At 40.9% G+C, this 26,195-nt stretch overlaps 1 protein-coding gene across 1 annotated transcript in view; it reads right to left on the bottom strand.

Moving 5' to 3' along the window:
• The window catches only part of Pappa2 (pappalysin 2), a 238,598-nt gene that overhangs the window by 135,959 nt on the left and 76,444 nt on the right, over nt 1-26,195 (bottom strand). Inside the window, exons 3-7 of the mRNA XM_075987453.1 lie at nt 24,062-24,207; nt 9,353-9,646; nt 7,393-7,585; nt 3,979-4,100; nt 2,122-2,611 (exon numbers count right to left, since the gene is read on the bottom strand). Coding sequence (XP_075843568.1) covers nt 2,122-2,611; nt 3,979-4,100; nt 7,393-7,585; nt 9,353-9,646; nt 24,062-24,207 — 1,245 coding nt within the window. The remainder of the gene's footprint in view (nt 1-2,121; nt 2,612-3,978; nt 4,101-7,392; nt 7,586-9,352; nt 9,647-24,061; nt 24,208-26,195) is intronic.

The raw sequence follows: 26,195 nt of genomic DNA on the forward strand, positions 1-26,195 counted from the left end.
ATTTATTTAGTAGGAAAGAGGCTCGTGAATGGAGCTGCTGATTTCAAAGATAAATTCTGCCTCATCTTAATTTTGTCCAGTGCTCGTCCTGATTGGAAAAGTATCCCCCAAGTCAAGATAGGAAACGAGTATTTAAGAGGACACGATCTCAAAGAATTATTGAGGCTGCCGTGAGTGGCCAGTGTGACTCTCCTGCCTAGACTCTCTTTTCTTTAACAGACTCTTTAAAACAACCACAGAGCCACCACCCCACAATCTGATGCCGCAACCAGCAAATAGGAAATGTCTTGGGGTTTCCAAAATACCTTTCAAATCATCTGTATTGGCTTTTAGGCATTTTAATAGGAAAAACACCTAAATATTAAAGACTCTTAAATTTCCAAATTAGTTTTCCCTTTTGAGAAAGGAACTCTCTCTGCAGAATGCCAGCTGCTGTTTCTAAAGCAAACCTAATTTTACCCCAATCAATGCTGGTGGTTGGTTTCCTTTTTGGGTGGTTTCTTCTTGTCCAACCATGCTTAAACGTCTTAAGCATCTCTGTGGCTGGGAAAAGGATTGGACGGAAATATTATTGTGTATTTACTCTTCTTATGGGGAGAACATGGCAGCAGGTACTTCAGGCCTCCCATGCCCTGAGTCTGTGAAAGGTAGTGTTGTTTGAATCCTGGGACTGCCATCTACTAGCTCTCTAACTAAGGGTAGGATAAGCCTTGGCTTTCTGTCTACAAAAAAGGATATTATTGACCTTAAACATTTGTATGTGGTTATAATTATATTACAAACATCATATCAACTGCCTGGCTACAGATGTGAAATCATGCTGGTTTTTCCTTCTAATCTGTCTCATTATTTGCTTTCCACTTCTGTGTATTTTTAACCACTTTTCAATCTTCTGATGGCAAAGATGCAAACAACCACGAAAAGAAAAATGTACTAGAGCGTGAACTGGACATTTGGAAGCTCTATAGGCTTTATAGCTGTGGAGGGTTACTGAACGTCTACTTTGGCCAGGGTGCACACATTTAGGGTCTGTGTGATGGCTGCCTCTCCTTTTGAGGAAAGGAAGTCCATTATTTGAATCTGAAACTTTTCATGTAACTTCACAGAACAACATTATCAAGAGTCATTTCCAGCTGAGACTTGAAAACGACAAGTGATGTGGAATTTGCCCTCCCTGTTTCATGGACCATTCCTGGAAACAGCCATTCATCTATGAGCAGCCCAGGATCAGGACTGAGTGTGAGGGAAAGGGTCCTCACATTCCCAGGCATGTCAGGTGCTTCAGCAAGGACCCCAGTACATGTATGATGTCATCCTGGGATCAAGCAAACAATCAAGAGGAAATTACCCAGCACATGCATAGAACAATGTATTAAAGATTTTTATTGTAATCTGATCATCTCTAAGATGGCAAAAATTACCTAATAGGATCCCCTCTGATAAAACTTTATTGTACCCTGCTGTGCCCTCTAGGAAGTCTCTAAGAAGACTATGAAGTGGGGGGAATTGCCTTTGGTTATACCAGCATCTTAGAAAGGCACTCAATTCTTACATTAGACTGTCTCCTCAACACTGAACACACTGTGCCAGGAGCACAGCAGAACTCACTAAATGTTGAAGGAAAGATATTAAGTAAATTAACTGAAAACTAGAAACCAAAGAAAGAAGAAAGGGAGAAGGAGAATAAGAAAAGGAAGGAAACATGGACGTACATATGGATAAATCATGAAGCTGTGTTTAGCATCTGAGAGACTGTGACCTTTTAGTGTAGCTATGGAAGAACTAGCTATAACTTGGAAATTATGAGAGCCGTGCTATATTATTGGAAAGCTACAAGAAGGAATCTAGAATAGAATTGCTTCAAGACAGAAAAGGGCCATTCTGATCAACTTTAGTATCAATACCAATAGGTCAAGCTGAAAACTGTCATACACTAGCTTCTCCATCAGCATAATGATGACTTTAACAGTCACAGTACTTGCTTTCCCTTTTCCTTTTCTGGGAAATATTTTCTCTAAATGCATACATATCAGAATATTAAAAAGCAGAAGCAGAGATAAGCAAATTGAAGACAAGTTCCTGGAAGTCCCATGGTTTTGGAGATTCTGCTTCCCAACTTACATGTCTGTGAACTTCCTGTGCGGGTGTGTCACAACCATGGGCAGGCCACTGGAAAAAGGAGGCTCTCGGAGTACCTGATAACTCACAGGCCTGCATCCGGAGCACAAGGAGCTATGGGGCTGAGAAGTCAGGAGAGCAGCATCAATCTCCATTCGTTCATCAAAGGTGTAGACTTTTACTCCCAAGACCTTCCCATCCACGTGGAGTTTGATGGTGAGCGGCGTGTCACAAAAAGTGTTCAAGGGACCAAGGTGTACAGATTCCTTGAGTTCTAGCAAGATCTCTATGTCAAAGAGTGCCTGGGAAGAGTTCATGGAGAGGTAAGTGACCCAGAGTGTGAGGGTATCAGCTTGGACGGGGTGTTGGAAAAGCAACTCCAAGCTGCAGCCTTCTGCTGGGCAGGGCACAGTCATATTCATGTGGTATAGGTGGAGTTCAGGACTCCAAGCCTGCAAGCTAGGCTCACAGGGTTGATCCACGTCAGGAGGCCCTAGGGAGATGAGAAAAAAGATACATCAGGAATAACCATTAACAGAATGAGAAAGAACAGGCCATCTCAACAGTCAGAGGATGAAGGAAACTTCAGAATTCTTACAGAAAGCTCATCACTTTGTGGATTTTTCTCTTAAGTGCTCTCTTTTGAGAAGATTTATATATAACCAGTCTTGTCAATCATCTCTACCCAGCTTTCTCCTTGAGGGTCTTTCACTTGAATAATTAACTATGAGCCCAAGATGACATTAGGTGGTCATTACAGATTCATAGATCATTATTGTTCTGTTTTTCTTGTCACAATCAGGACTGAAAATTATTTCAAGTCAACTTTTTCTAATACACATTTCTCAGCAGTTTTGTGGATCTTAATACCTACAGGGGGATATCTAGAAAATGATTAGGTAGTTATCAAAAATGATGGTGAAGAGTCAGGCATAATAAACACTCTCCTTTAATCCCAGAACTTTGGAGGCAGAAGCAGGTGGATCTCTGAGTTCAAGGCCATGATGGCCTACAGAACTATTTCTAGGACAGCCAGGGCTACACAAAGAAACCCTGTCTTGAAAAAATTAACTATAACAACAAACAGCAGCAACACAACAAACCCATCCATCAACCAAACAAACAAAAATAGGGGAAAGTCGAAGTCAAGGCCTTTCCTGAGAAAGGCTAGAAGCCGTGTCCACAGCACTTTCTGCACTGGTACGGAAAAGCCTGCTGTTCGAATATGTCTTCTGGATCCTGATATGCATATGTGAGTGAGTATGTGACTGTTCAAGAATTTAGAGGAGGGACAGGAAATGAAATAACGAAAAACATCTTCTCCCTTCTAGAGCCTAGCTTAGATCACATTCAAAGCACAACCAGTACCAGTGATTAATAGACTCATAAAATAGCGTAGATGAGAACGATCCGTGTGGAACACCTAGTCCACCCTGCCCCCACCCAGACTTGCTCAGCCAGCGCATGAGTGTGCTCTGCAATGTGTTCTCTATTACTCTCTGATAAAGAGGAGTAAGCACTTAGCTTGCAGCATCATGCACCAAAGCTGCTTCGGGGACTAGGAGACACATGCAACATTTCTGGCCCTAGTTCACCCTGAGGTTACTCTTGAGAAGGGCTGACTTCTCAGTCCATCTGTGTTAAGTCTTCCCATCCCTACAGCCATGGGACGTTCATATTACACCAATAGAGGACACTCAGCATGCAGAAGCACCAGCAGTGTTTCCAAGACCTTGAAGATCTTCAGCAAACCCTCCCTTGACCATGTGCAAAAACACACAAACATAAACCACTGCTTCATCCAATACCCATGCTCAGTGGCCACAAAAATATTAGTGAAAAAGATCCATGGTACTTTACCCACAGCCTCCTCTGGAGTCCAGTAACCTGAAGAGTCACACACCCGCCCCGAGGAAGCCTTGTACACATACTGATGGAATGTCCCATCTTCAGTACAGGAATCGCACGTACTGCCAGGGGCCCTGGGAAGAGGAAGCATGAAGAAGGGAGTGTTCTTCCGTTGAACTAGGGAAAAGAAACCAGGAAGACTCTGGGGAAAAAAGGTGTTGCTGGTGAATCAGATCCAGGGGGACAAGAGGGCACAATTATCATTGCAATCCATGTCTTTCTTCTGGTCAAATCATGAGAAACCTCAAGGTCAGAAAAGAAGAAAGTTGAACAGGGTCATGAAGAAGCCTCTGAGATGCAAGGGACCTCTTGTCCCCGAATCACTAACCAAAATACAAGCATATTTTCCTGAACCATATAAACCCCCTTTCTATGGTGAGAAAGGCACAGGATAAATATACCTGCCTGCTAAAACAATGGGATTCAGGGTGAATTCACTATCTATGTGTTCTGGATCTTTTAATCCCCTACTTGTACTTATAGGCATAAAGTAGAGTGTGGAGGGTGATACCCCTTGATTCTCCATTGCCCGCAGCAATGGATCATAATTCTTACCAGCACTGGGTGGCATCACAGACTAGCTCTAGCCTTACCTCCTGCAGTTTCTTCATACACTTTATATTTCTAGCACAAGTTCCATCACACTATGATCCAAATTCTCCATGCTCTTCACAGCACTCGACAGCACACGTGTCCTTACAATGATCCAACGGGCTTTTCAAGCATCCTTGCTTTGCAAACTCCTACTTTACATATTCAGATGTGGCCTTTGCAGGTGTGCTTAGCCTTGCTCCTCTGAGACTCTGGCCCCTGCTTCTCTGTACACACCCCTATAGTTGTCCCCTTTCTCAGGACACTGCTATGCCATGCTGCAAATTGACAGCCATCCTCTTTTGTGTTCCTGGGTTTGTGAGTGTATCTGGGCCTGCCTGCTCAATTCTTATTGTGTCCATAAGAATGAGAACATAACTGGCTTCAGCAATCCCTCTGGAGATGTCTATGAGATGACTCAGTCTATGAAGAGATTTTACAAGCATCACACTTGGAGTAACCAGACTATGTAGAGATAACTATACTGAGTAACAAAGCCATCTGCTTTCTGAGCATATTCTCCCTCTCTCTCTCTCTCTCTCCGCCCCCCCTCGGAATGTTTACAGAAGCCCCCTTGTGAACAACATATCTGAAATGCTAACCTAAAAGCAAGGCAGTATCCCAACAGAACATATGAATAGCAGGTTAGTATCTTATAATACACTAGAAAAACCATCTTATTACCCAATGGCAATAATACTGACAGGAAGCACCTTACATAACCCGGCCTTGTATTTTTCACAACTTCTTTCTAACCCTTGTGATGACACCATGCTTACAAATGAGAAGATTGGAGCTCAGAAAGCTTGAAGTCAGTTGCCCAAAGTCACAGGCTCCTTAATCCCTTTGAGCAAGTTTCCAAATAGCACCTCGTTAGTGTTCGGTATTTTAGCAACTAAAGGGTGTAGTTAAGACCCACCCTTTGATTCTATCAGTGCTCTTTCTAACGTGAACACAATTCCAAACCACATTTTCCTGATGTACTTGCCCTTCCGGGGCTGCTGCAGAGTGCGTAGCTGGGGCTCTTCTCTGACATACGGATTCCAAATACCTACAAGGGTGGAGTAAACATAACTCTAGGCATGACACAAATTGCTAGGCATGTGACGTGAGTCTCTCCAACACACGTGCTAGGAGGCCTCAAAACTAGCCCACCTAGGTGGGAAGTGGAAGCAAAGTACACTCTTTTCTGCCAGCAGACTCTCAGCAAGCCAAGTCTGATGTCTGCTTTATCGTAAGGTTTGTACCAGAGAGAGAATTGAAAGATTAAATTGTTTACACGTGTTACATAAACTGATGTAAAACTCGGGTTTGCATGTACCCACACAGGACGGTCCTGCCAGAGCTACACAAAGTCACACTTGCAGGAAGATGACTCTCAGACACATTGCGTAGATGCGTGCCGAATCACTGAAGGGGCCCATGGGACCTGGGTGCTGATAACGGTGCAAACTATTCTGTAGTGCTGGGAGTGAGGAATGATGTCATGACTAAGTGCGAGTCACGGAATGAAGCTTTCAAGAAACTGTGACTATCGCTTTGAAAAATAATCCACTGGCTTTATTGTGTCCCCATCTCTCCTTATCTGCCCCCAACCCCAGGCTTTCATCAAATCCAAAGTGTGTGAGGACATGCTCCAGGGCCATTCATTCCTTAGCTGGACCCAGATACTCATAGTGAAGTGTTGTTCAAAGAAGAGTCACTGTCCTGTCCTGTCCTGTGAGTATATGGACAACACAAACTGGACCTAATGGGTTATTTTAAAAACTAGTAAAGGCACTAAACTGAGAAAAATGAAAGAGTAGATGTCTACCTGCTCAATGGGAAAGAAAGCTTAAAATTCAAAGCGTTCATCTGTCTGGGCTCCTCGTTGCTGGGTTTCCCCCAGAATCACCAGTTGTGGGGTCTTGAAACCAGTTGTGAGTGTTTTTCACTCACAGGGAGGGGTAGTGTTCAGTGTGAGGACTACACAAGGCAGCTGAAGCCAGATGTCCCACAGTGTCCCCATGTAACAGGAGTAAAAAAAAAAAGATACTCTCCTGTTAGTTAGCATCTGGGTATAGGCTTCCATAGAGCCACACCTACATGGCTCAAAGGAGCCTTTTCAGTTCAACCGTATGCCCCATTGTCAACATCAGATCTCTCTCTGTCTCTCTTTCTCTCCCCCCCTCTCATTTTAATAAAGAATTTACTGAGATTTAGTTCTGTAAGTAAACAAAAGAAGAATGACACAGCTGGCTTCAGGTGCTGTGATTTTCTTCAGTGAGTATGTATTAAGTGTCTACCGTGGCAGTCCCGGGGGGGGGGGGGGGACATACAGAAGCACTAGTTGCCAGTAGAGGGGGTAAGTAAGAACAGAGTAACCACTCCAAACAGTGGCCCTCAGGCATAGCACAGGGTTCAGCCGGAGGCAGAGCCAGCAGTAGAAATGCTGAGTGGAGTTTGTACACTCCCACACTTTCACATTCTACCCGAGAACTGACTAAAGAAACATGGTCTGCTTCCCTTTCCCCAGTCACCACTGTCCAAGGAGCAAGCCTTACCCTGCAGAGAAACAGCTGGTTAAGACAGATGGACCACGCTTTGCCAATTCTGCTGGGCCATCCTTGTGTGGAATAAACACACATGATGAGCCTCTGGCTCCCATGAGGCTCCCTTAGCGTTGCTAAGGAGCTGAGCCCAGACCAGACGCAGATGTCCCTGGACAGCCATGTACACGTTTACATCCCAATAGGCATTCCTCTCATTTTACAGTTTTTCCCTCTTTGGTCTCACCTGTCATAGACCACCCCACTAATAGGAGGCAGCCAGTGGATAGTGAGGGACGTGTGGTTTTGTCCAATAACCATGGGTGGAATGGGAATGGGGGTGGGCTTTCTGCTTTCGCTCCATTGCTGGTAAACAAGGTCCAAATAGCAATGCATCCGGGCCACCTGGTTAGGGGTGAAGCTGTCGGTACACTCATCATCTGTGGAGACAAAAGAGGATGCGAAGGCTGAACCTGTACCAGTGTCTAAGGGCAGGGCAAAAGTCTCACTCCATTCTCACTATTCCTAGAGCTCCACATGTCACATTTATTAGACTCAGAAAACATTCCACTCGGTAAAGAAATCCTTTTTTCTCTACAAAGTCAGGTGAGGGAGAGGAAAAGCAGAGACATGGAACTTGCTTCTTTCCGAAGCAATCTCATTACTATATTCTCGGCTTATCCTAGGATGAGACTCTGCTCATGAAGTCACAGGATTGTCTGAAGACAGTGGTTCTCAACCTTCCTGATGTCGTGACCCTTTCATACAGTTCCTCATGTTGTGGTGACCCCAACCATAAAGTGTTTTCTTTGCTACTCTATAACTGTAATTTTTACTACCGTTATGAATAGTAATGTAAAGAACTGATAGGCAGGATATCTGATATGTGACCACCCCACAGCTGGAGAGCCACTGTCCTGGACTGACAGTTGCATACTGAACCCACCACAAGATGGCAGTGTTTCAGCAGAGGGTCTCTTCACCCTGTGACCATGCCCTAGGAGTATTCACTGGAACTGCTCAGTGGAGCAGAAGCCGAAATGTCGAGGAAACTTCAGGGATGGGAATGATGGCCCCAGTCTTTCTTTCAGAGTCAGCAAAATCAGTGTATTAATTATTCAAGCCATAAAGTTGAACAGGAGTGGTCTTCATTTCATGGGCTTTTCTATTTAGAGTAGACCAAAACCCCTGCATCTGCTTCTCAGCACTGTTTCTGCCACACTTAAAGGTGGAACTTAAGGAGGCTCTGCTCCGAGATGCTGCATCTCCAAGGCCACCTAGTCCTGGCTAAGGGCAACAGAGCTGTTGTTGCTTATAAACTCAATTCATTCTTCACAACAATGAAATTTGGAGGGAAACATCTTAAGAGGCCATAGGGAGACCCAGCTAGCTCATTGCTCTCTCTTACCTGCAAAGCCATGAGCAGGGGCTGGTATTTGGCTTTTGGTAAAGCATGAAACTAATATTAACATTCCTTCATCCTTGGCATAGGTGATCAAATCAAATTAGTTGTCAATTATAATTATGCCCATTATTAGAATACTTAGTGTTACTTTTTGCCAGAAATACACTGGTAAAATGGATGATCCAGGAGATATCCCCCCAAAAGGACAAGACTACACAATACAGTTTTCCTCAGGGCCAACAATGTACATATATATATATATATATATATATATATATATATATATAATATATATAAAATTTTGGGTTACAGTACATGAAGGGTAAGCTAGAAATCAATGTTGTGCTGGTAAAAGAGAATCTGATTTTTTGCACAGTGTAAGATAAAAGGTTTTTATCACTTCAATTAATCAAGTCAATTTGTTAACTATCTGTAAAAGTGCTGAAGGGACATCTACACCCAAAGATCTGTGACTTATCACTCTCAGACTAGACAGTCTTCAGGGAAATGCCTCAATGAGAGAGATCACATTGTAAAACCTGGAAGAGATCTCAAGGGGATTGTTGTTACTTGGTCCCATGTATCTCACTTTCAAACTGTAGAATCCACTCAACAAGACCACAATAACTCAGCATTTTTGTCAAATCCTTCAAACACATGGAAAATAAAGGACTATCCAACACAAATATTCTTCTGTGACATGAACCTCCCTGGCTCCCTTTAACTACATACACCCTACCAATTCCTAACGACACTTACGTGACCTTAAGAGAAAACAAAAGCATCGAGTCTGTGTTAATACCTGTGTAGCTCATGTAGTTACTGAATGGAGCCCCTGGGAAGTGGGTGAGACCACAGATGTCGTTCGCTGGCTCTGGGTCCCGGCACAGCCTACTCTTGGGTGTAGGTGCAGTGTCAGCACACAAGTCTCCTGTCTCCATGGATGGCACTGTCTCTCTGCAGGGGTCATCACAGGATTCTTTTTCACTGACTCCTTTGAATACATGGTAGAGTCCCAGGACATGTCCCACCTCGTGGATCATGGTGTTGGTGTGGCCCGGCATGCCGTAATAGGCTGGGTTGAGGACGACACCACCTGAAACAGAAGATTTGGAAAACATCTTTGAGAAAGAGATGAATGGCAGTCCCCCTTAGTCATTCTTTGACAAAAACCCCAAATAGTCCATCTCAGCCTCTATAAAAAGTCTATAACTAACGTGGTGATATCTAACAGTGTTCTTCCCTCTTTCTACAGACACCCACAGAACTGATCAGTAAACATTTCTCTAACATCTGCCATGGGTCATTATAGACCTAGTGACCAGAAATATCTGTATGAGAGGGACAAGATTCTCAGCTCTCGGTGTACATTACATCACCCTGAGAAGTGAAAAATAAAGTTACAAATGTTAACTCAACAAATAAATATAAATATTTTGGAGTAGAGTTTTGGGGTTTTTTTGTTTTTTTTTTTATTGATAAAAGGAGAATAAAAAAAAAACAAAAACAAATTTCCACCTCCTCCTAGCCTCCCATTTCCCTCCCCCTCCTCCCACTCTTCTCCCCCTCCCCCCACTCTTCTCCCCCTCCTCCCACCCTTCTCCCCCTCCCCCCACTCCTCTCCACCTCCCTCTCCAGTCCAAAGAGCAGTCAGGGTTCCCTGCCCTGTAGTAAGTCCTAGGTCCTCCCCCCTCCGTCCATATCTAGGAAGGTGAACATCCAAACTGGCTAGGCTCCCACCAAGCCAGCACATTAAGTAGGATCAAAACCCCGTGCCATTGTCCTTGGCGTCTCATCAGCCCTCATTGTTCGCCATGTTCAGAGAGTCCGGTTTTATCCCATGCTTTTTCAATCACAGTCCAGCTGGCCTTGGTGAGCTCCCAGTAGATCAGCTCCACTGTCTCAGTGGGTGGGTCTACTGATAATAATGACTCTCTACTCCAGCTTTTAAAAACTCTACTCCAACTCATGAGTTGGGATCCAGGGAGAAGCAGTCAGAGAGGTACCAAGCTCTTCTACATTCTAGCTGTCATTACCCATCTGGTCTCCTAGAACTCAGCTTCACTCCCTGTAAAGCAGGGGTAATAACACTAACATCGGTGTGTTTTAGAAGTATTTGGAAGCTGTGGCTATGACTCGGTCAGTAAATGTTTAATCTGTAAGAATGAGGGTCTACATTCGGGTCCCCATCACCTATAAGAGAGAAATAGATTGGTGCAGCAGCCCAGTGTTAGGAAGGTAGAGATGGGAAATCCTCGAGGCTTGTTGGCCAACTAGTCTAGCAGAAGTGAGTTTCTGGTTAGAAAAGATATTCTGCCCCAAAACCTTGGGTAAAGAGTGATTGAAGAAGACATCAACATCAATCTCTGGCTTCTACACATGATGTGGACACATACACAGCAAATAAAATAAAAATCCTTGATGTACTTTAGTTGTTTAACAAATGAGTTGAAATAATTACTTGTCCACAACTGTCCACAAATGTAGAAAAAAACTGACTATGAAGTACTCAACCTCGTGTGAAACATCTATAACAATACCTAAGGCTCAGGGGACATCTTGAAAGAAAGAACAGAAAAACTGTAAGAGCCAGAGGAGCTGAACTGCTGCAATATAATGTCTTCTTCAAAAGCTAGAGGAACTGCAGCCATGAAATCTCAACATTATGGTTGCCTAAACAAGACCTGCAAAATGATAACACCAGTTGGCATGCCAACATTGGTGGGGGAAATTTTATAAAAATTTACCCCTAGATGGAAAGGTACAGGCAATTGGTAACTTCTTAGAGAGTGAGAATCCATCTTCCTCAGGGACGAGTCTTCTAACTGAGTATTCAATACCAACTATTCAACTCTGAAAACATATGCTTAGGAACAACAGTAAATGAAGTCAGATGGTTGTATTATGTTTCTACACGTATTATTGTGCTTTATATGTACATATAAAATACATATAAAGCACAATAATACACACACACATATACACATATAAAACACAATAATAATGAAAGACAAAAAGAGGAGTGCAAGATAGACATTGGATCTGGGAGGAGGTAGGAAAAGGAGCATGGTAGGGAATAAATATGATAAAAATACATTATATGAGGTTCTCAAAGAATTATTAAAATATTACATTTTGGGAAGAACGTTGCTTCTACATTCACCTCTCCTACTCTTAAGAAGCTAGCAATACTCCCCACTCACCCCACCCCATTTCTCTAGGACACCAGGCAGGTGTTTCAGAGAACAGGAAATCACTCTGAATTGAATTTAAATGAGAAGATTGTTGAGTGGCCTAACTTCTACCTGCCCTCCTTATTAAAGGTCACTCCCTGCTTCTCTCCTTTTCCCATCACTAAAACACTTGACTTGGTTCATTGTTTAGACCTCAAAATTGAAAGCAAAGATGTAGAAGAAACTTTCCTGGGTGTGGGTTCCCTGGGTCTGTGTCACCTGAGTCTTGAAGGGACTATGGTCTCGCCAGTATGACAAATGAACTGAAGACCAGCATCTTTACCTTCACAGTTCCAACATACCCACCACCACATTAACCTAGAGAAGACCCACAAGGTAAGGAAAGAAGATAAAAGATAAGTGTTGGGAATGTGTACATAGCAGTAGCTTCAATAAAGCTGATCACCCTATCTTTTGAGTATCAAAATTGAAGAACGGTTTATGCAATCAGATAGCAGATGGATGGATTTTCCCTTTTCTATAGGTGAATTTCTGAGTAAGTGTCCTAGAGAAGAGTGGCTGGATAGAAAGGACGTGAGGCTAAATGGGGCAGGGGTAACACAAAAAGACAAAATGACACCTAAGTCACTCGAGTGACTGCAAGCCTGTGACCCTGTGAGGAGAATGAAGAGGCTATCTTGGGTGATCAACATCACCTGGTGACTAAGGACAAACTAGATCATGGTCCCTCTGCAGTCAGGATGTATGAAGCCCCAAGTGAAAGGAGACTCAACTGAGTAAATTTCTACTTTTCACTAACATGGGTATGCAAAAGAGAAATTAACGCTAATCTTGGATTCCATTTGTGTGTGCTGCATGTTTGCATGCATGCACTGAGAACTGAACTCGGTGCAGGGCTGGTACGATCAAACTTGAAAATGTGGCACAGAATGAATGGCGCTCTCTGCATTTAGCAACTGGTGAGCATGTGAGGCACAGCTGTTTCTTTATGGGCTCACAGGAGGAGTACAGATGTGCCTACTAGAAAGGCCTTTCAGCTTTGATTATGGGGAACAAGCTAAAACAATAAGGCAGAGCTGTTGTGTGGTCTCGGGGATGTTGCAGAAGAAGAAAAGGGAGAGAAGTTGCTGATGAAAAGACAAATCTCAACCGTGGAAAGTCAAGCTTCCAGAGTGATGTTATGTTCCCAAGTTCTCACTGGTTTTCCCCAGACCCAACAACACTAGACCGCCGAAGGAGCTCTGGGTAAAAAGAAAAACTCCTAAAGCCATTTCATTTAAAAAGAATCTTAGCAATTGAAGTAAAGGGCACTGGTTAAAATGGCTTTTAAATGGTTCTGTAAAAATTTTAGGCCTGGATGTTACATGCTTATAAATCAGGGCGATCAGGGCTGCTCCATAGGTATCTATATAATCATTTCCAGTTACTGGCTACCATACAATTCCCCCCCAAAATACTTTCCACAACAAAGGAAGAAATCTGTAAAAATGTGCCTTAGAGTCCAAAGAAGGGGTGTTCTGGGGGAAAGGTGGGGAAAGAAAATGACAAGAGTAGGTGGATAGACAAAGGGAGAGAACTAAATGAAGAAGTGGGAACAGAGAAGAATGTAATGGGATCCGGAAAGAGACATAGACCTTTACAATAACCAGCGAGGAGCTACCCAACTCTCAGACTTTTAGTGCCTTCTTGGTTCTGCAGCTTGCATTCTCATTGGATGGAAGTCTTTGTTCTGGACAAGACTGAATAAACACTGTGTGTTTAAGATGTAGGTGAAGGTATTAAAGAATGTGGCATTATTTTTATTTGCCTGTGTGCCCTTTCTGCTACACCTATCTATCCCCAGTTGTCATGCACTGGGGGCTATGAAATACTTCTGCATGCATGGGAGAAAAATAATATAATGAGTCTAGATTGCAGATGTTGTTTGCAAGGGACTGGAAAGGTAACAAGCTTTCCCTTGCAAGACGCTAAGCATGGACTAAGCATCATTTCTCTGCCAGACATTGTGTGTGTGTGTGTGTGTGTGTGTGTGTGTGTGTGTGTGTGTGTGTGTGTGTTTTAATCAAGGATTCAACAATTGTTAAGAGATGTTTTAAAAGCGAATGCCTTTCAAGTATTTACACTAAAAATGATTATTAATATTTTTTGGTTGTGAGTCTAGCCTTTAACAGCTGAGACATCTCTCCTGACATCAGATAGAGTAGAGGGAGGGAGGAAGAGAGAGAGAGAGAGAGAGAGAAAGAGAAAGAAAGAAAGAAAGAGAGAGAGAGAGAGAGAGAGAGAGAGAGAGAGAGAGAGAGAGAGAGATTGGAATACTCAACACTAAATGGGAAAATGGGATGTTTCTATCAAATTCTTCCACTCAAAGCTTAGTGAACCTTGTAGAAAAGAAGCAAAAAAAAAAACTGTAAGAGCCAGAGCCAGAGTAGTTGGAGGACACCAGGAAACAAGAGCTCTAAATCAACTGAGAAAAGCTCATATGAACTCACAGAGACAGAAGAACCATGCATGGGGCCTGTACCAGTCTGCACCAGGTTCTCTGTGTATATATTATGACTTTCAGTTTAGTGTCTTTGAGACTTCGGAGTATGTGAACAAGTGGGTCTCTGTCTCTTGTGCTTTTTCTTGGTCTCTTTTCCTTCTTTTGGTTTGTCTTGCCCAACTTCAATGAGAAGGTTTTTGTTTTATCATATTATGTTTTATCCTGTTTTATTTTGTTGTTATCTCTGAGAATTCTGTTCTTTTCTAATTAGAAAGGGAGTAGATCTGGATTGGAGGGGATATGGGAGAAGAACTGGGAAGATTAGAGGGAGGTAAAACAAATCAGGATATATTATATGAGAAATGACTCTATTTTCAATAAAAGAAGGAAAAGATAATTATATATTCCACACACATGTAAGTGCTTAAACTCTTAGGGTCCTTGAACATCAGGTTATGAAGTACTAGGGGAAAACTATTCAACATCTTTTGTTCTCATTATGTCCCAGGCAGGGACCATTTCTCTCAAACCTTCCTGTATCGCTTGCCCTGTTCTGTGACTTAGGAAGGAAGGAAGCTACTTTTGATCTTATACACAGCTCTTTCATTGTAAGTAGTTGGACCTCTACAAACATACTCCGTTGCTTAAAAAAAGAGCCAATATCTTTCCAGGGCATTAAAGACATCTCAGTCAAAAGTGAGGTAGAAAATCTAGGGAACAGCTATAAGGACAACCACAGACACAGTATTTAAAACATCCACTCTGACTGTGAACAATAAGTTTTATCAAGCCCCTTTGAAAGGCCAGGTAATTTTTCAGTTATTACCATATTTTATATGCAAGGAAACCTAGAAATAGAAGGAAACATTCTTGTCTGTGAAGTCAAAGACTCTTCCATCACTCAAAATATCTTTTCGTACAGGTCACAGTGTTTGGGCTCATTTAAAATCTCTACTGTTGAAACTCTCATGATCTAGGTGCAAGGTACTTGGGTCTCACTCATGTTGGGGTACATCCCCGCTAATCTCCTCAGAATGTTCTATAGAAGACACTGGCACACAGCCCTCTGAAGCCTATGACACAGCAGCAGACTCCCCTAGCAGGGCAAGAATGCTACTCAAACATTACCTCTCAGCAGTAGGAGTGTGTGTTAACCACAGTGGCTTCTCAGAAAGACTCTCTCTCCTTTGCTTTCTTACACGTTCCTAAGGTGTCTTTCCACCTTTGTGGAGGCAGGTTTGAAGAAACCCCAAAATCAATACCTCCCAAACTAATCTGGCTTCCTATCTGATCCAGCTTTTGCTATACTTTCTGCCTTGACACAACCATTCACAAAGTCAAACAGAACTTCTGCTTCCTCGTCTATTTTTTCTATTTATTTATGTATTCATTCATCTATTTATTTACTTACTTATTGAGATTATAATATAATTACAACATTTCTTCCTGTCTAAACTCTCCCATCTATCCCTTGCTGCTGTCCTTTAAACAATGACCTCTTTGTTTACAAATTGTTATTGTACATACACATACATACGTACACATAAACATATACATATTCCTAAATTAACCTGTTTAGTCTGTATCTGTTACTAGTGCATAGTGCATGTTTTCAGGGCTGGTCATTTGGCACTGGATGACCAACTGGTGTACTCTTCCCTGTGGAAGAACATGCCTTCCACTCCTAGCTCTCCTCAGTCACGAGAGTATTTGTGTAGTGTTGACACCTCTGAGGCCTCTCCCTATCCACTCTGGCATGTTCATTGGTGTTATCCTTGTTCATTTCACATCTGGGCAGCCATAATAGTGGGACTTCATAGAAAATATTTCTCAGTATGCCAAGGAAAATAAACCAAGCAATATAACTGATAATTTAGCATGTTAAATTATAGTAATATTGACTATCCACCCACATACAGAAGAGGTAATGTTGGTGTATGGAACCACACTTATCTCATTGAAAGATATTTTTCTGTGTATTTGTATTCACTAATGATCAAACAATGTAATTTTTGTCTAATTATAGAAAGTAACCATTTGAAATAGCAATTAGACTGGAAAAAACATGTCCAGCACTTCATAATTAAAGTGAGTTATCAGTGCTGTGCTGCTTGCTACTAATTGAATGTGGATTAAATTTTTTCATGTTGCTTTAAGAATGTGTGAAGAAGCATAGAAATTTCTGTAAATCTTTGTGGATACACACACACAAAAAAAGATAAGTTTGGAAAGCACTGCCGGAGCCAGGTAGAGTTCATCCCACCTCTTCTAAGCATGGCCAGGATTTGCCAGCTATCCAACAAGACATTTCACAGTTTTTCTCTGAGGGGTATTCTCCCATTGTCTGCCAGGCAAACCCCAGCCCTATTTGCCCTTCAGTTCTCAGTTCAGTATCAGCTCTCTGGGAATACCACCCATGATGCTTTCAGAAGAGTTTGGCACTTTCTCTCAATGGGCCTGTCTAGCGCTCTGTGTTACTCTATGACACAACAGCAAAAGCATGTGTTACATGTCTGTCCCCCACTGGTGCTATGTTCTGTCCTTGTGTTCTTCTATTTCTGTATTGCCGCAAAACAGGCTCACCAGTTGTTCTCTGAACCAGTTGTTCACACATGCATGAATGGAGGGCTGTGTTTATATTAATGACACAGAAGTGCTGGCTTACCATTTAGTCAAATATTCTGTCTTTGGGACCATGATTTTTTCTTACCTCCATGACCATAGAATTGGAAAGACGAAATCATAGTAGACTGTAGAACTGGTGCTGATGGCAAAGCTGGATGAACCTTGAGGCTTCCCATAGAGTGAAAATGTTGGGGGCTGTGGACCCCCAGACCCTGAATTTCCTGTAAACAACTTGCTTACAGTTGCTCTGAGAGAAAAAACTTATTTTCCTGTGTTTGCAACTAATCTGAGCAGAAGGCAAGGGAATGATTTTTGGTGGCTGCAGTGAAAGATCCCGAGAGCTGGGGGCGTGGCCAGAACACTACTTATGCTGTCCCTGAACACGATAAAGTTGGCATTCTTGGCATTCTTGTTTCAAGCATGACCCACGTCCCCAGGTCTCTGTCTCTGTGTGTGTGTTTTTAAATCTCCAGCCCAGTTCCCGGCTCGCATACCTTTCCGTAGTACAGGCGGATGGTATATGAAAGTGTTGGTCATCAGAAACTGCATTTAGTTTTTCAACTTTAAGGCTGGTGTGCTAATGTGCAAGTCACTCAGATCATCTTAAACACTGCTGCACACTGAGACAAACATAACCCTACCTAGACTCTTGAGAAAACTATTCCGAAAATCTGCAATGTCTTCCTCTGTCATGTCATGCCAACTGTCTGCACTGGTATGTTCTTTTTAAATCACAATTATGATTGAGTGGGAAACAATAAAAATATACACAAACAATGCATACTCAATCAGAGCTGTGAACTGGTCAGCCTGTGTCCTGAAATGCACATTGAAAAACCATGTTTCAGGAAAGCACTCTTGTTCCTCCAAGTTTTAGGAACAAAATAGAAATATCCGTAGCTGCTTTTTTTTCTTTTTATTTATTTATTTATTAAAGATTTCTGCCTCTTGCCCGCCACCGCCTCCCATTTCCCTCTCCCTCCCCCAATTAAGTCCCCCTCCCTCGTCAGCCCAAAGAGCAATCAGGGTTCCCTGCCCTGTGGGAAGTCCAAGGACCACCCACCTCCGTCCATGTCTAATAAGGTGAGCATCCAAACTGCCTAGGCTCCCACAAAGCCAGTATCAACCTACCCCTGGACCCAGCAATACCACTCTTAGGAATATACCCAAGAGATGCCCTATCATACAACAAAAGTATATGCTCAACTATGTTCATAGCAGCATTGTTTGTAATAGCCAGAACCTGGAAACAACCAAGATGCCCTTCAATGGAAGAATGGATGAAGAAAGTATGGAATATATACATATTAGAGTACTACTCAGCAGTAAAAATCAATGACTTCTTGAATTTTGCATGCAAATGGGCGGAAATAGAAAACACTATCCTGAGTGACGTAGCTGCTTTTGCAACTCATTGTGAGTCAAAATTTCAGACAATAAATTACAAGCATTTCTTATGTCATTACACTGAAATATCATCCCCCACTAACTAATCTACCTCTCCCTCTGTCTGTGAGCATCCACAGAACAGCCCCTGTGTGCCCAGTTTTCTCCTTATGTGTAGATGTTATAGACAAATTATTACACCTGTGTGTGTACATGTGTGTGAGCAATTCTCTGTAGGCTCATCACATGTATACAATCATATAACCACTACCACATTCAAAATACAGAGCCAGCACCATTGAAACCCTCCTCCTTGGTGGGCATGGTAGCACATGCCTTTAATTCCAGCACCACAAACTATTTCTGTAAGTCAGATTGGCTTCAATTCAGAGATCCACCTGCCTCCACCTCCCAAGTGTTGGTATTAAAGGTGTGCGCTACCACCGAGCAGGGTAGTCAAATAATCATAAGAAATTTGCAAATTATTCAGAATGGCTGTGTCATTCTCAGTTTTCCACTAGCCAGTATGGCAGACCCATCATTCATAGAGTCTCACTAGCATGTAGTATTACTATGGTAAGTTTTCATTTTAGTTCTTTAGATAGTTGTGTAGTAATACCTCATTATAGTCTTAACTTGCATTTGTCTAGTCATTAAAGAGGTGAAACTTTATTTCTTGTGATTATTCATTACCTCTGTATATCCCTATACAATGTCTGTTTTTACTTACTATTGAGTTTTGGGACATGTGTGTTTGAAATAGAAGTCATTTTCCAGATGTGTGCTTTTTATTATTTTATACAAACCTGTGCTTTCTCTATGCATATTAGCAGACTCTTTGTCGGCCAAAGATTTTTTTTTTATATTGCTGGAATCTAACTGGTGAGTTTTTATTTTTCTAAACCATGCTTTTGGTATCTTATATATGCACTTTTTGCTTAGTCCTGTCCCAGTGATTTCTTGCCTATATTTTCTACTAGGTGTTCTATATTTTCTACCCTTAAGTATACGCTCTAGCTTGACTTAATTTCTTTCCTAGTTACAAAGTTCAGACTAAGGCTCATTTTCGGTTCCCTGTGGGTAGACAACTTCTCCAATAATTGAAAACAATTATTGTCTGTTAAAGCTATGTGCAGTTCTGGCTGCCCTGGAACTCACTCTGTAGGCCAGGCTGGCCTAGAATTCACAGCGATCTATCTGCCTTGCTTTGCTCCCTGAGTGTTGCGTGCATCATCACGCCCAGCCCACCACTTTCATTTTTTTTAATGATACAATAAATTTCCTATCTGTCATTATTTTTATTGACAAGTTCCTCTTTTGAGAAACTTATCAATCTCTTCTCCTGTGACTTGTTTTTTCTCTTCTAAACCTTTTGCTCTATTAATTTTTCTAATGGAAATAGAAATTTATTTTCAATTGGAAATAGTAAATTTATTTCCTGTCTTGATTTTAATACTTCCCTAGGCCTTCCTCCTTTGAGATTAATTTGCTATTTTTTGCTGTCTTGATATGCAGACTTTCTTCTTTTCTAATAAACAAAGCTGTAAGTTTCCCTTGCTTATGTCTCCATATGCACAATTTTGTATAACATGTTGTTATAATCATTTTATTTAGAATAGCTTCCTGTTAGCACTCTAATTTGGCCTATGGTTAATTAGAAGTATATTGCTTAATTTTAAATACTCAGGGAGGTTTCTCTTTTATTGCCTTATTATTTAAGTTCTAGCTTATTTACAATGAGATGAGAAAGAAAAGTTTTATGACTTCCATCCTCTGAAATTACCCTGTGGTCATGAACTCCTTTGATAAGTTTTCCACAGCATATGAAAAGATCATGTGTTCTGCTCTGTGTAAATACACAGTCTGATTCTGATAATTCAATCAAAGTTTTAATTATATCTGTCAAATCTCTTTATGTCTACTGAATATTTATTTGTCATATCTTTTCTTGGAAAATTACTTAAAACCACTAGCCAGGACTGTAGAATTGTCTGTTTATATAGATGAATATTTTTTCATGGCATGTTAATGGTCAAATCCAAATTCATCACAATTACTTCTTCTAATTGAATTCACTCCTTTATAAAGCTATCCTTATTTATTTCTGATACTACCATCTAACAGTGTACTTCATCTGCTATCAGAATACTGTTTTCCTTTGGATTAGTATTTGCATGGAATTTATTTTACTTCCCTTGCCTTCCCTTTAGCCATTTGTGTTCTTATATTTAACATTTGTCTCTTTCTTTAGAACATCAGGTGATAGGGTTTATTGTGAGTTTGACAACCTTTTAGTCTGAACTTGGGCCTAAAGTCCATTCAATGTTTAGTGTAGTTACTTTATTTGGTTTTCTTTTTCAGAGGTTCCTTTCTTTTAGATATTTTAAATTTGTGTGTGTGTGTGTGTGTGTGTGTGTGTGTGTGTGTGTGTGTGTGTGTGTTTATTTGCAGGGAGTGTGGGTACCCACAGAGTCCAGGAGAGGGTGTCAGAATCCCAGGAGCTGGAACTACAGGTTGTTGATAGGACTGGACGTGGGTGCTGGAACCTGGACCTGGATCCTCTGCAGTGGAGCAGCCTGCATTCTTAACCTCTGAGCCATGACTGCAGCCTCACTTTGTTCATTCATTGTTATCTTACTAATCAGCCAATCTTTAGACAGAAAAAAAATCTATACATTACAACATGGCTTTTAATGTTATACCTAAATGGATGTGTAAAATCAGTGCTTTTTCTGAACAAAGAGAAATGGGGGTCTTTAAATGCTTTAATTTCCTGTCCTGCTATTTTTGTCTTTTGTAATATTTTGGTTATATTTTAATTCTACATATATATAAAGGTAAAGGCATTGCTGTATGCTAATGATCTTTGTATTTTCTCTAGCATCATCCATTACTTTCTATATCTCTCTGTCTCTAAGCAAACTTGTTTTCCTATTGCTTCCTAACCTTTTTCAGGATGTCTTTCAGCACTGGTATAAGTTATCTCTGATTTTATTTTTCTAAAAATATTTTACATTTTCTTCATTTCAAATATTTCTGTCAAATTTAGAGTTTTAAGTTAATTATTTTCCTTAACATTAAATGACCTCATAATACACAGCATTTCTTGTCATGTAATTTTTGCTGATGAGATATCACATCTTATTATCATACTTTTCAGTTAACAAATTTTTTTTCCACTGTTTTACTTTAAGGTTTTTCTCTTTGTCTCTGGTTTTAATCATTTTTACATGGCCTAGGCATAATCTTCTTTGAACTTATTTTACTGGGAATTTACAAAATATATTTGATCTGCAAATTGATAACTTTTCTCTGTTTGGAAAGTAGTCAACCATTATCTCTTTGAACACTATTTCTAGCAATTTTTAATTAAATAATCTAATCTATTAAATATTCCTCAAGATGTTTTATTATCTTTTTATCATTTTTCTCTCTAAGTTTCAATTTATACACTTTTCTTTTAGGTCTTTAATTCTTTATCATTAGCCTTCTACTAATTTTTAAATTGGAATTACTAGTACTACTTTTTAGCTCTAAAATTTTCACTTGATGATTTCCTCTAGATTCCAGATCTCCTAACCAGATCCCTAGCTTTTGTATATTTTTACATATTAGCCAATTATACATACATACATATATATATATATATGCACATATGTATGTATGTAGAAGTCCAGTGTCTAAAATCTCTAATGCCTAAATAATCTGTGGGTCATACTGTCTTGTTTTTGTTGTTGAATTGATTTTATTTTCTGTCATTTGACTGTATTTCCTGAAAATATCAAATGATTTTATATTGACTGCTGGATATTGTACATAAAATTGTATAAGGTGCTCCTGATAGTATTGTCTTCCTCGGAAGATCTTTTCCTTTGGTTGGGCAATCAGTACATAGGTGGGAGGGTTTGCTGTAAATATCAATTGAGTGTTTCTGGTTGGACTTTAAGTACAGTGTAACCAGGCCTCTCTGCACCAGTGTAGAGAATCTTCACAGCTCCTTCTCCTCGATAGAACTGCAACTTCATTTCCTTTCCCTTCTGTCACAGGACTTTTGAAACCACTCTTCTACTTTTTAATCTCTTAGAAGTCATTTTGAACTTAGTTTCTAGACCTTGGCTCCAAAAATGCATACTTACATAATTAGCAAATATCCTGAGAGAAAAATCATGAATAGGACATCAGGCCCATTTCTGAGCTTTCTGTTTTCCTGGGTCTTGGGCCTGAATTCTGTCTTGCTGGTGACTCTGAAGCAAACTCCAGGTCTGATATCATCAAGCAGTTAATGTTTAAGTATCTTATCTACTTTTGCATTATTGAATGAATCTTAACTATGTTTTCATATCTAATAAAATTAAAAGATATTCAATAGTCTACTCCATCCCAACAATTCTTGTCAAATGGGCAGATTTATTCCCATAAGGACAAAAAGAATCACTTTTTGAGATTTGAGATTGAGAGCCAGTGCCTGCTGAGTGTACCTTGCTGCTAGAGCCCTTCACACATCTGTCAAAACAGTAACAGTGCTCTGTGGCCTCTCAGCTACTGTTGTTTAGATGAAGAAATTCGAATCACTCCAACTCACTATTGATTGGATTATTTGACTAGCACAATCCACTCTACATTCACTGTCACCAGCAAGGTTACAATAATTCACACTGGCTTTCATGAAGAACACAGTGTCCCTCCAGTTTATTTAGCCATCCTGGAAATGTGACTTAAACCTGTCTGAATTTCCTAGAGTCTCCTTGAGAGTCTGAGATAAGCAAGAGACCTGCCTGCTTCCTGACACCGCACTACCAAACATGTTTGAACATCTTGGTAATATTTTTCCTTTTAGGCCCATCTAAGACTAAAAATGGATCCAGCAAATTGGACCTTATCTGAGCAATTTATTTGCATGCAGGGTTATTTGGTATGTACTCACTCATAAGTGGATTCTAGACATAAATGAAGGTCAGTGAGCCTATAATTTGTGATCCTAGAGAAGCTAAATAAGAAGGTGAACCCAAAGAAAAACATATAGTTATCCTCCTGGATATTGAAAGTAGACTAGATTGCCAGGCAAAAATTGGGATCTTGGGGGTGGGGGTGGGGGTAAGGGGAGATGGGGAGAGAAAAGTGAGGAGGGGAGGATGGGGAGACCCTGGGGGAATGGGATGGTTGGGATGGAGGAAGGGTGGATATTGGAGCAGGGAAGAAGATATCTTTATTAAGGGAGCCATTTTAGGGTTGGCAAGAGACTTGACTCTAGAGGGGTTCCCAGGTATCCATGGAGATATCCCCAGCTAGTTCCTTGGGCAGCTGAGGAGAGGGAGCCTGAAATGGCCCTATCCTATAGCCATACTGATGAATATCTTGCAGTTTAGTTTTTAGGTTTTTTTTAATTTTATTTGTTTTTTGAAATTGGATCTCACCCTGTAGTCCAAGGTAAAATTGAAATAGTGATATTTCATATTTCTTGTCTCAACCATCCATGCCTGGCATTGTACAAGCCCTCTTTTTTTTTAAATATATAAAGTTAGCTCTTTGGCAATTCTGTACCTGTATAGGCTACATCCTAGCTACTTACTCCCCATACTCTTTCTTAAATCCCTCAGATCCCTAATAGCCCCAGGCTTATCTCTAGATTATAGAGTCAGTTTAGAGCATTTGATCTAGAACCTCTTAGTTTTTGCTCTGAACTATTTTTATAGACTCACCCAACTGTCATTCTCAAGGTAAAGCAGTTCATTCACTGACTACGTATTTCTTGCCCCCTCAACTCACTGTCACCAACCCTTCTCAAATATCCTTGCTTTTATCCATCATAGTTCATGTCACTTACCCAAGTGACTGACGGCTTCTTTGTCCCAAGGCCATGTGGCAGCACCTGCAAGTTCCTCCCGAACTGAGCTGGCGAAGTAGACATTGAGGAAATGAGTACTGTTGAGGTGCAAGGCCTCCTTTAGCTCCTTTACACTCATGTACGCTCTGGGGAGCAAGCACAAAGAAAGAACGTCATACCAAAGGGCAGATGATGGCAGGGACTGATTTGATTATTATCATGGTGTTTCCAGTTGCCAAAAGGACACCAGTATACATTTGAGATACCTTTGCCATTAAGTAAAATCCTACTGCTTTGAAAACACACAATATCTGCATGAAGCCTCTATGTTGACACTATTCTCATTTCTTCAATTTCACTGGAATTATTTCTTCAAGATAAACACACTGATGCTGATAGTTCTTTGCTTTGAGAGTTATGCCCTGGATGGTGAAGAAGTCCTTGAACCTCTGAGCCTTGCATAGGTGTCTCCAGGCTGCCTGGTCCTCATGATGGCGGGAAGTTCAGTTATGTATGTTTCGGCATATGTTTATAGCAACCATAATTATTTAAAAGAGAGGGTGACTTGATTGGGGGAGGGGGAGGGAAATGGGAGGTGGTTGCGGGGAGGAGGCCGAAATCCTTAATAAATAAATAAATTAAAAAAAAGAAAAAGTGACAAGAAAGTTTAAGAAGTAAAAGTTAAAAGAATTTTAAGGATAGAAGACATCATAAAGCTTCTGTAAATGATAGTGTGTATTAATTTCTCTTTTGTGTCCCTTAATCAATAGAATCTCTACTCCTATATCTTTATGATAATAATGGGTTATCCAACTGATGCCCATACCAGACAGTTTTATGTCAATCTGACAAAAAAAATACCAGAAAGAACCTCGATTAATAAAATGACTCCGTAAGATTCAGCTTAGGCAGACTGTAGAGCATTTTCTTAATTAGTAATAGATGGGAATGGTGCCAGGCCACTGTGGGTGGTGCAGGCTCTGGGCTCACAGTCTGGGTTCTATAAGTGGGCTGAGTGAATCATGAGGAGCAAGCCCATAAGCAGCACTCCTCCATGGCTTCTGCATCAGCTCCTGCCTCCAGGTCCCTGCTTTGAGTTCCTGCCCTGCTGCATGTGACGATGAGTTGTGATACAGAAGTGTGAGCAAACTAAACCCTTTCCCCCCAAGTTGCTTTTGGTCATGGTATTTCATCACAACAATAGAAACCCTAACTAAGACACTGAATTCAAATCACTAAACAATATTATATATGTATTTGCACACAGAATTGAAGGTCTGTTAAAACATGACTCCCCAAACATCATATTATTGATGTAACTCTTAGTTGTTACTCAAGGGTAGAATGTAGTTCCCTATTGATGAAGGCACCACACACCTATGACATACAACTTGGAAGGGTCAAGTTGAATCTGCACTGAAAGCCTCTTCCCTCTGGTCTAGCTTCCATGGTTCCAGAATACTATGCAAACTGCCAAGGAAATGAAGCAATTAAACTAATGGTTCTTACCTTCCTAATGCTGTGACAGTTTGACAGTTTAATACAGTTCTTCATGTTGTGGTGATCCCCAACCATAAAATTATTTTTGTTGCTACTTCATAATTGCAATTTTGTTACTGTTATTAATTATAATATAATATCTATGCTTTCTGATGGTCTTGCATGATCCCTGTGAAAGGGTCATTCAACCCCCAAGGGAACATGACACACAAGTTGAGAGTCACTGAATTAAATAGTCCTACCAAGCTGCAACATTGCAGCAACTACCAGCATGGCAAGATAGACAAAATGGCACAAGAAGAGTCACTTTAATATCAGTGGCAATCAACAGCTGTCTAATTGGACTTCCAGAGGGAAATTATTCTTGGTACTGGAAATTTAGCAAGCTTCCCTGGGTCTGGTAAGTTCATAGATCTTAGAAAAGAATCTACTACCACCGTGTTCTAAAACTCCTTACGATGTCCTAAATCTTATCCTTATACCCATAGATAAGTGTAGCTACCATTTTTGTCAAAGCGGCTCTTTGTTACAGTGAATAGAGACCATCCCCAAACCACAAGTCATCACAATATAGAGATTAATTCATGGTATAGGCCACTTCCAAGGCATGCATGTACGTCACAACTCCTGCATT

Source organism: Microtus pennsylvanicus, chromosome 10, assembly GCF_037038515.1.
Source record: "Microtus pennsylvanicus isolate mMicPen1 chromosome 10, mMicPen1.hap1, whole genome shotgun sequence".
Classification (NCBI taxonomy): domain Eukaryota; kingdom Metazoa; phylum Chordata; class Mammalia; order Rodentia; family Cricetidae; genus Microtus; species Microtus pennsylvanicus.